The sequence below is a fragment of the Lagopus muta genome, chromosome 12, assembly GCF_023343835.1.
Source record: "Lagopus muta isolate bLagMut1 chromosome 12, bLagMut1 primary, whole genome shotgun sequence".
Taxonomy (NCBI): domain Eukaryota; kingdom Metazoa; phylum Chordata; class Aves; order Galliformes; family Phasianidae; genus Lagopus; species Lagopus muta.
In genome coordinates this window covers 198786-209424 of record NC_064444.1, presented here as the reverse complement: position 1 = coordinate 209424, position 10639 = coordinate 198786, and the positions used below count along the sequence as shown (strand labels likewise).

At 54.0% G+C, this 10639-nt stretch overlaps 2 protein-coding genes across 2 annotated transcripts in view; one reads left to right on the top strand and one right to left on the bottom strand.

The window, feature by feature from the left end:
• Positions 1 to 39: 39 nt before the first annotated feature.
• On the bottom strand, positions 40 to 6767 carry ATXN1L (ataxin 1 like). The gene is made up of 2 exons (XM_048958097.1): positions 6691 to 6767; positions 40 to 6412 (listed from the first exon to the last, which is right to left on the bottom strand). Exon 2 carries the CDS (start codon positions 6300 to 6302, stop codon positions 4227 to 4229), a length of 2076 nt encoding a protein of 691 aa, XP_048814054.1. The 5' UTR covers positions 6303 to 6412; positions 6691 to 6767; the 3' UTR covers positions 40 to 4226.
• Positions 6768 to 7687: 920 nt separating this feature from the next.
• Positions 7688 to 10639, top strand: part of AP1G1 (adaptor related protein complex 1 subunit gamma 1) — a 40971-nt gene continuing 38019 nt past the window's right edge. Inside the window, exon 1 of the mRNA XM_048958341.1 lies at positions 7688 to 8002. The gene's annotated coding sequence lies outside the window, so the exon portion shown is untranslated. The remainder of the gene's footprint in view (positions 8003 to 10639) is intronic.

Here is a 10639-nt window from a genome sequence, read left to right as displayed (position 1 = left end):
GGTAAAACAGGAAAAAGGATCTCACCAAAAGTACAAATATACAGTACAAATTGATTTATTTAAAACAGTTACAAAAAAAGCACAACAAAATAGAGATTATCCTTAGAATTATTAATGCTTTGTTAAAGACCAGGTAGGAGAAAAGGGGTGGGAGCAAGTTTGGAGAGGAGCACCTGACTAGTTCTAAGGCTTTAGATACAATGCGGTTGGTTACATGTTAATACAGCCATTACATAACTGGGATTATAGTTGAGGGATCAGCACTTATCTACAAAGACCTCCTTGTGTCAGGGCAGCCCAGCTGGTCTCCCAGTGCCACACATCTGTGTGGGCAGACCCTTCCCTGGCTCCGAGGTGCCACAAAGGCAGAAAGCAACCCAAATGCGCGTGGCGCGTTGGCAGGGTGGAGCAGCAGCAGCCTGGGATGTTGGGGAAAGTCCTGTCCTGTGTGGACACGTGAAGATCACGGAGGAGTCTCGACCACCAGCGTGTTAAGCCCTACATGGAATACACCCTGGGCCAAACTCTGTACAGAATATGCATTCGTAGCCATCTGAGCAGCTTCTGCAAAGTTTCAGGCCCAAGACAGCCTGAAAGGCAAAGAGCAGTTGTGAGTGATGCTAGGGAAAGGCACGTGTACTGCTATGGGCAGGAACTAGCATTTCGGCTACTCAAGCTGCTGTAGTTTCCATTTAAAATATTTTCTAAGTTTGTTTGTTAGTTTTCTACTGGGGAAAGTGACTTCAAGTGTGGGGTGGGGACAGGAGGGTCAGGGACACAATGTGAAAAGTGCATTATACTTGTGCACCTGCTGGAAAGGAGAGGCAGAGGGACCTCTGCAGCCTTCCTCCTTTCCAGACAGAGCTTCCTCTGCATAGTCTGGTAGTGATGAGCGCTCGTCACCTGGAGCAAATCTCGCGTTCCTGGAGGAACAACGTATGTGTGGCCTGGAAGCAGCCCCGGCCTCTGCTGGGCAGCCGGCCCAAGGAATGTTTCATGAGATGGAACAGATGGCTACAGACATCCATTATTGCATCCTTCAGACTCTTCCCACAACCTCCGTGCAAGCTGGGTAAGACCAAGGCCAGGACATCTCCTCCTCCAGGTAGGACAGACCACAGCTCTCCCTCCCTTCACAACAGCAGCAGTTTATTTCTCTATAACAAAACAGTTTATTTCTCTAATAAGCCTGTCACATCTTTGCCTGCAGAAAGGCCTGGAAAACCAGCTGATTCCACAATCTCTTCCTGGCTTTCTCTCTCCTACCCCTGTAAACCTAAAAAAACCTGAAGCTTCCTCCATGGGTTCGTTCACAGTCTTTCTGCCCACAGCAGAGCCTGTCTCACACTCCCTGTCCTGGGAGAGCCTGAACATGACACAACCACCACTGCAGGAGGTGAGCGTTGCAGCCCAATCCAGTAAGGAAAGATTCCAGTGATTACAACTACTGTTTAGAAGGGCTAGAGGGCCTCTAGTATTCCCATTCTGACAACAGCCCCTGAGGCAAGCAGCCGAGATGACAGAATCCCTCATCTTAACATCCATCCATGAGACACCCCCAGCTGTTGCTCCCAGAGAGTAGAAGACCTGGCAGCTGAAACACACAGCAGTGTGATTCAGTGGGACTTGCAGGGAATTTGGATAGAAACCCCAAGGTCTAACGCACCTCAGTCCTCTCTGAAGAGCTCAGAACCATACTGGTTCTCAGAAACAGACTGGTGGCAGGAAAACACCAGGGTGAACACAGGCACCACCCTCCAGTTGCCCAAAGTACAGAGCTATTCTTGCTCGGCAGCATCTTGCCTCATACACCAGCTCTTTCAGACTGCTGCCCAGAGCTAGAGGTCTACAAGCAGTAGGTACAGTGACATACAAAAAACAAGGCAGGCTCACCAAACCTTTGAACGAGAGGTTCTGCACCATTCAGCTGTGCAAACACTCTGAGTATGCAACATCCCTTCTACATTCATTGGCTGTACTTGATGCAAGATCCCTTCCTCAGCTGCCTACCACAGTTCTGAGTTGCTCTGCACACACCATGCAAAGAAGGGCAAGAGAACCCGGGCTGCTCTGCCTCCTGGTCTTGGCACAGACACCCTGGATTTCCTGAGTATGAGATACTAACCAGCATTAGCCAAGGCCGTTGTGTAAGACTTCAAGGAATAGCAAGGGTGAATCACACAAAGTGGCAGCCAGGCATCAGGGCCCAGACAAGACATTTCACTTACAAACAGTGCCATGAAGACAACATCCTTCCCACAGGCAAAGGAAGCAGAACCTCCATGTGACAGCATCACTATGACTTTGTACATTTTCGAATGCAGCTGATGAGATCACGAGCTGTGTGTCATTGGGGGAAAGCTACGCGTGACACAGGCAGCATCCTCACTCTGGAGAAACCCTGTGAGGCACAAACACTGAAGGCGTGAACAGAGCATATCTCAACTAAGGCCTGAAAATAAATTGTTTTCCTCATGCAGGCATTTCAAAGGCAATAGAAACGGCTAGCAATGTACTAGGAAAACACACTTGTGGAAGAACCATTCAGGAGACTCTCTAGCTTGCCTAGCACCTGTGCAGAACATTCTCGTCATGCAGCCAACCGAAGCCAGATGTTTAGAGGACACCTTTCTGGACGGAATTTGGACCAACACTGCAAGCGAGCTGAGCGGAAAGATGGTGAGAGGAGCAGCGCACTGCCATCAGCACGCCTGGCAGGAACCTTCAGCACGATGAGAACAGGGAGACAGAAAATGGTACTCTAACATCCGGAGCAGCTCTCCAGGGATCCACACGCTGAAAGAAACCCTCAAAAGCCGGACCTAACACAGCCGTGGGCACCGTATTACAAGGAATACTTAAACCCGAGCTAAGCCGGTGAAGACTCTTATTCTCAACAAAATAGTGACTTTCTAATTCTATGTAAGCAGTTACAGCCGGTGTCATATCACAGCACCAGAGAGGTTAAATTAGTGTAATTACAGGAGCCTTCACCTGAACGGAGTGTCATTACCATGACAAAGTATTAATAAACACTTCTGTTAAATCTCACTGTGAAAAAGACTGTTCTGAGTTCCACAGCATCAGAACAACAAACAGAAAAACACCCAAATACGCCTTACGACGCGGTGGTATTTTTAGAGTCCCTAGCAGATCTCTACTTTGCCTGCACATGCAGAAACACTCGTCCGTTGTCTACAGTTTATTCAGAAGACTGCCTGCAGGGAAGAACTAGCCATCTGTAAAGTTCTGCTTCTGATTTAATCACACAATGGTCTCGGTCTTCTTACAGTAGAAGGATGCATTTTCATTTGAGAATGCTAAATATGTTTTACTCTAGCTTTCCGAAAACAAGAACAACATAAAAAAAACCTAACCCCATTCACCTGTAGACTAAGCATAAAAGCCTTACACCCAAGAGGTTTTTGTTTTTAAGGTTATTAACACAGGAAGGAAGATTAGATTTGGTGACAAATACTTAAATAATTTTGGTGACAATAAAAATATTTCATATCAGGAAACTGAAGTCTCCCATTCTGTGTCCCATCTCAAGTGCTCATGTTCTCTATCCACCTGCACCCAAATCTATCCTTTTGGTCCTTCCTCTTGATTTCTGTGATTTGTGGAAATCTCTGTACATTCTTTGCAAAAAGAGCAGTTGAATTCAGTGGAAGAGACGTTAAACAGAACCATCAGAGAAGCATCTGTGTCCTGCCCTCAAGAGCTCCATTGGTGAACGGTCCTTTTAAAGTGCATGTGTGAAGAAAGGGGATAGTGGGAGTAGAGCCCCCTAAACTCCAAAGGAGACCCATCTCTCCCCATCAAGAGAAAGGAGGAATAAAATCTTCAGCAATTTTATCTGCTACCTTAAGCCATGTCTGCCTTTCCCATCTCTCTACCTTCCCTGAATGCTTAGACCCTGCCCTGCAGGGAATCAGTTATTCAGAGAGGTGCAAGAAAGCCCAGCCTCTGGATGCTCTCATTGCAAGCTCATGAGCACATCCCTGTTCTCTACCCCAGCTGGCCTGTTGCTGCTTCCTGAGGCACTGGAGCCCCCTCGTACTCTCCAAGAGGAACTGGTCAGCCACTGAACCGGAATAAATCCAGTCCTGCGGGGCAGAAAGCAGTCTTGCTGGTGAACCTGTCACAAAGTCTGTGCAATTTCTCCACCCGATGTAGGCAAGGCTCACCCACAGGGGATGCTCTAGCTCACAACCATAAAGGGATCATTTCCCTGCATTAGAACGCCCTTCGATAGACAGCTTGACCTCCTGGGGAATGAAAGAGGGACGGAGCAGAGAGTGACGCGGCTCCTCTGCCTGCACGCTGTATCTTTGGAAGCCAGGGGCTGTCCAGCTGTGCTGACTGCCAGTCTCAGGCTGAGAAGATTCTTCGCTAGAGCTCTGAGCTGCATTTTCCCTTTCTGCCTGCGTCTTCCTTTCAGCAGCTCTGTCAGATGGTTCTCTGGACCCCTGAGCAGTTATTTCAGATCTCTCACTAGTAGATATCAACTGATCTGTGAAAGGGTAGTTAGCCTGAGAAGCAGAGTTGCCATTTATGCTCTGTAAACTGATCGATATGCAGACATCACCCACCTGCAGCCTGTGACAGGTCAAAGCAAAGAGTTGAGCAGTCCGCCCCGGGCTACAGGAGGACCAGCCCTGGCCATACACAAAGAAGGGATGCTCTGGGGGCACATCAATGCTTACTTTACTTTGTTGCTCCCCAACCACAAAATGCAGTGTGACAAGCCCAGGCCACTGGCTGTCCTGAATATCCACCACAGTGCTCGAGTCAATCTTCAGGCCTCCGCTCACCTCTGCGCTGCGAACAAAGTCTTGAGTCTGCAAGTCTTCCACCCGCTTCAGCTCTCCAGTAGCCAGCTGGATGATGGCTCCTTTCATGAAGTGAGAAGGCAAGCGAGAGGAGCCGGATGGCTGCAACTGGGCCAGGTCCTTTTCAAGCATGCCTCCTTGAGCCTGTACAATTGGGCTCTGCCTCACCAGGGCTTCTGAAATGGAAGACCTGATGGGCTCAGAGCCAGCTGGAACCAGGACTGGCTTGCCGTTAGCTATCACCATTCCTTTGGTTAACTGTCTTTGTCTAACCGTCTCTTCAGGGGACACAACGTATGGACTCCTGCACTGGCTCTTCTCAGCAGCACCCCTTTCCACTGTGTTCCTCAAAATGTCCTTCGACTCCCCCTGCTGATCAGGGATATTATGGCAAAGGTTTAAAGGGCTCAGGTCATCTTTCCTCTGGGCTGCCAGAACATGATAATCCTGAGAGGTCAACACTCCCACCACCCTCTGAACCTCCAGATCAGCGTCTGGCGTGCTTCTATGTGCTGGCACAGAAACCTCTGTTCTGAACGTCTGGTAACCTGAAAGAAACTGTCCATCAACAACACATCTCACTGCAGACCCTGGCAGACAGTCTTCAGCTTTACTGCTGGCAGAATCCACAGCCTCGCTGGTCCTCCTCACCACATTGTGCTCCAGATGTCTCTGTTCACCATTGGCGGCAGCTACCTCTGAACTCAGCTGACTGTCTTGCTGAGAAGAATCTGGGTTTCCACCTGCTGCAGGTGTCTCATATCCTGAATACCCAGGTGGGAGGCGAGACATCTGATAATAAACAGGAATCCTACCTGGTGCAGTATCTAGTGGCTGGGTCCCAGCATGGTGCTGCATCTGGCCAGGAGAGACTGCAGAAGCAGATTTGTTGAAGCTGTGGGTAGGAGAGGTAGTCTGGGGGGAAGGAGCAGCTTCTTCGGTGAAGAGAGAGGCATATGGCACAAAGTGGGGGATGTGAGAGGCGGTGAGGTTGCTAGAAGGAGACAGGAGAGGACTAGGCAGGAAGCCAGGAGGGACAGCATAGGGCACCGTGTAGTGCGAGCCGATGAACTGCAAGGACGTCGGAGGGATCTGCGCATAATGGATGGGAGGGTACGGCACCCCCGGGTGCTGGATTATTGGCGAGGTCACATTGAAGGTGGAGGTCAGGGGGCTCACATTCACCACGGGATGCAGGCCCGTGGGGGAGAAGGTGGCAGGCGGCATTGCCACTTTATAGAGCATCCCGTACTGGTCCACCGTCAGCCCCGCTACCGCCTCCGCCGCCTCCCCGGGGCCATAGCGTAGGGCCACAGCGCTCGACCCGACTGTCCGGGCCCACTCGGGGCCCTCAGTCGAAGCCTGGGCACCCCCCGCCCGTCCCGCCTCCGGGCCGGCGCTGGCGGCGGGAAGGTCCCGCTTCTTTGGCGGGAGGCACTCCTGGCTCCGCTCGTGGCCCGCTCTCATGGTGCCCCACGGTGTCCCGGCAGCCCCGGCCACGACGCTCGTTCATGGGGGCACCCGAAGGGGCTGCCGCACGCCGGCTCCCGGATCCCCGCCGCCGGCCGCCGCCTCACCTGCACCGGGAACAGAGGGAGCTGTAAGCCCCGGACCCGACGCCGAACCCGGAACCGAGCCGCCAGCACGGAACGAGCCTCGCGCCGAGACAGCGAGAACCGCCGGGCCCGGCCGGGTCGGGCCGAACCCCGCCCCGCTCCGGAGCTCCGGCCCCGGGGACAGAGGGCGCCCGAGCCCAGCCGCGCCCCGCCCCGCCCCGCCCGGCCGCGCTCGAGGCGTCGCAGCCACGCCCCACCTCCGCAGGCCCGCCCGGCGCCCGCCGCGGCCCGCGGCTCACCCGCCATCGCCCGGCTCCTCCTCCGCGACCCCCATCGGCCCCACCGCCGCCCGCGGCCGCCTCCGGCCCGGCCCCTCCCCGCGCCGCCGCGCGCAGTGATGACGTCACGGCCCCGCGCGCCGGAAGCGCCTCATGGGCCGCCGGAGGGAGTGGCGGTGACGCCGAGGGGCGCCCGTAGCGCCGGTTGCCGCGGTGACAGGAGGCGAGCACAGGGTGCCGACCGAGAGAACGAGGGCGGACCGCCGCCGGGAGAGAGCGCGGCCGGCTCCGGGCGGCCCGGGGGCGGGTGAGGCGCCGGTTCGGAGGAGAAACACCGTCCCGGGAGCGCGGCCGACCCCGGTGTGGGCGGTTCGGCGGCGGCCCGGGGTGGTTCGCGCGCCGATCGCCGTTCCGGGATTCGTCGCTGTCCCCCCGGCCCTTTCTCGCCCCGCGCTCCGGCGGGTGCCGCTTCCGGTGCTGCCTCGGCTCCCATTCTTCGTTTCGTGGCGTTCATTGATCTTTGTGGCGACAAAAGGTCCGAGGCTGTGTGGGGGAGAGCCGGGCCGAGCTCAGCGTCCCCCGACATCCCCCTCTCGTTGCCGTGCGCTGAGCCCCTCCGGCTCCGCAGCGCTCCGCTCCCCGCAGCCCCCGGCGCGCGCTGTGCAGTCGTTGCACTTTATTTCCTTCTCCCCGAAACCGTTAAACAAAAACGACCCGGGACGTTCGGCTGTCGCGCGGCCCCTCCTGTTGGCAGAACGGGCGGCACAGCGATTTACCCGCGGTACATCGGCAATGCTGGAGCGTGCTCTTAACGTGACCGCCACCATAAGGAGGGCGTACGCGGGTCCCGCCGCGTCCCGTCCTCTCAGAACGATCCGCCCGTACGTGAAGTTCGCACCTTCCAAGCATTCCACTCTGCGGCAGCGCCCGCCCGAAGCCCCGCCCCGGGGCCACCGCCTCCTTTCCGCCGCGCCGCCCACAGGGCCGCGCCACGGGGCAGCGCTCCGCGGGACCGCCCCGCGCCTGACGTCATCAGCGACTGCCACGGGGCTCGCGCTGCTCTTCGAGAGCCGACGCCGTGTGTGCTTCCGCCGGGAAAAATAGTGCGCGGGGCCTTTTCTGCCTCGCCGCCGCTAGTCTCACGCTCGCTTGGTGCCCCCGCGGCTGGGGCTGCCTGACCGTTTTTCGGAACCGACGCCGGCAAAGGCCGGGAGGTCGAGAGGAGCGGTCCGGCGCGCGGATCCCTCCGCCTGCGGTATCGGTGCTGAGGCCGATCCGCCGCCATTTTGAATGCCTGGTTCCTGCTGCCGCCTCCGCTCCAGGGACCGGCCCGGTGAGTGGGGCCGCGGCGCCCGTCCCCCCGCCCGTCCTCCCGCTGCTGCTCCGCTCCCCTCCCCGGTTCCTCCTCTCCTTCCGGGGGCGGCCGGCTGGGCTCTCGGTTGGCGTCGCTCGCGGCCCGCAGGATCTCGCGGCCCGGGACCACGAGCCCCGCCGCGCCGCTCTCGGGGCGCTGCCCGCCGAACCCCCCAGCCTCCCGCCGGCCGCCCTCCCGCGGCTCCTCGTGCTCCGCCCGCCCTCGCTTCCTCGCGGCCGTTCCTTCGGCCTCCGCTCGGTGCTCCGGGCCGTCGGCCCGCGCGGTCTCGGGACTTCGAGAGGCGGGGTACAGCGCTTCTTGCGGCCTTCGGGTTTCAGTGGCGGGCGCGGGCCGCCGTGTCGCGCGGCCCCGTTGCTGGGCTCGGTGACGCCGCACGGCGCTTCGCGGAGGACGCGGCGGCGCTGCGGTAGTTCCGCTAGCGAGGAACGGCCTCAGCTCGGCGGCTGGAAGGTGGCGCGGTGCTCGGATCCTTCTTGGAGCCTTCTGTGTTCCTCCTCAGAAGCCCCGAGGCAAACCGCGGTTGTTTTACCGGTAGGCGTTGGTTTGGAAGCTGGGATGGTGGGACGGCTGCTTGTTCCGCGGCGCTTTCGGGTGCTTCGTGGTGCGTTCGGTTTTGAAGGCTTGAAGTCTGAGCGGAAAAATACGGAGTGAAGTGAAAGTGCTTCGGAAGGGCGTTTCACGTGCAGGACCCGAAGGGGCATTTGGGACTCGGCAGCTTAAGCAAAACAGAACGTGCTTCTCACTGTGTAGTGCTCCTTTCATCTAGCGTTTAAAATGACAGATTGAAGATTTTTTTTTCCTGCTCTGATTCTATGCAGTAGCGTGAATCTCGGTCTTTTATATGCTCTTCCTCCCCTTTCTGTAAACTGTTTTTCCTCTGTTTATTTGCACACTCCGTTTCTACCACCAAACTTTTCCTTTTTCCTGCTCGTATTTGGTGTTCAAACAGTGCATTTCAGTGGATACCCAAGAGCTGAATGAAGGCAGAAGGCTTTGTTCCTCGCAGGCAGTGTGTAGTGAGCCCTCACTTCTGCCTGGGAAGAGGAGAGGAACATACTTAAATTCCTGTGACCTGACAACAGGAAGGAAAGTCTGTTTGTGAGGGCATTCAGCTTTCCTGGCCCTAGTGCATGGGATAACCTTCAGGATCCCTCTTTTTTTTTTTTTTTTTTTTTTTTTTTTTTTAATAGAAGGATATTCTCTTCCCTTTCTTTTCTCAAGTCCCTGTGACTTTTGATCTGACCTTTTTTTTTTCCGAAAGGTGCTGTAATTGAAGCGGAGTTCTTCCGTACTTTTGTTGGCAGTGTCCTGGCCAATGAGTGAGGGTGAAAGGTAAACCTTCCCAATCCTGATAGTCTCTTTGCAGACAGGAGTTTTGAATTAGCATCATTGTAACCTGATGAGATCAGTAAGTTCATTTATGGAATAAAAAGGCTGTGAGCAGCAGAAAGGAGCTGCATCTGTCCATTCTTTGACACGCAGACAGACTGCATGGGTTAGGATTTGGAAAGTTGACTTTCAAAGTATAAGGTATACTTTATAAAGTATAAAGTATAATACAATTGTTAATTGCTTCTGAAGTTAAAGGCATCAGCACAGCACCTCGTGCCTCTTTTACACGAATGTTTGCTCTTATTTTTGAATCGGTGATGTGCATCTTTAGACTGTTTCAGAGGTAAGCTGTTTTGTTTAATAAGAGGGCAAACTCTTCTGACTGAAAGTGATGTTAATTTGTCCTAGATCATACTGAGATGTTCTTTGAGGAAAACAGTCTCACGTAGCTGTGTTCCTTTATCGGTTGTTTTGGTGTTAATAAACAAACATATGATAGCGTTACTCTGAAAAGAGTAGTGCAAGTGAATATCTGCTAATATTACTGCTGTTGGTAGCATTTGCTTTCATCTGGCGCTTTGGAGGTGCTGTAGATAAAGTCTGCATTTCTAGGTGGCAGTTACCTGTCGGTACAGCAGTTTGTTTTGATGCAGTGTAGGGGAAGGTGTGTGGTTTAGTCACAAAGCAGCGGCACGCATGCTGCCTTGCCTGCACGGTGCTTGTGCTGCCTTTCTTGTTTTTCTCAGTGTAGCTGGACGTGGGACCATTACAACCTCTGTGATTGTTTTTCAGCTCCTGTTTTTAGTCATGTTTTTCCACACTTCTTTCCCAGGCCCTGCTGGTCTTTGTATAATGCGAAGTAATTCTAATGCCTTGTATTATCATTCTGTCTTGGCACCCCTCCCCCCCCCTTTTAATTTCTTTCTGCTATCCTAATGTTCCGTATTTTCCACTTAATAGTTCCCTGTGTTGTAGGAAATAGTTCTTTCTTAAGAGAAATTATGTTCTCCTTTGAATGTTGTATGGTTGGTTGCTTTTTAGGAACTGTTGTGTGTTGCCTTTGCCCTTAGTGATGATGGTGGTGCTGCTTGGTTAGGAGTGTGCTGTTTTCTGTATAAATATTAATAGTGCTAAACAGTATGCCAGTATCTCTTTCTTATTTTTTTCTCGACAGTCTGATCTCTATTTGTAGTGTTTTATTTCTCTTTTTACTGCCAATTTGCCACTTTCTTTTCAGTTGTCTGACGGTAGTGTGGAGACCCC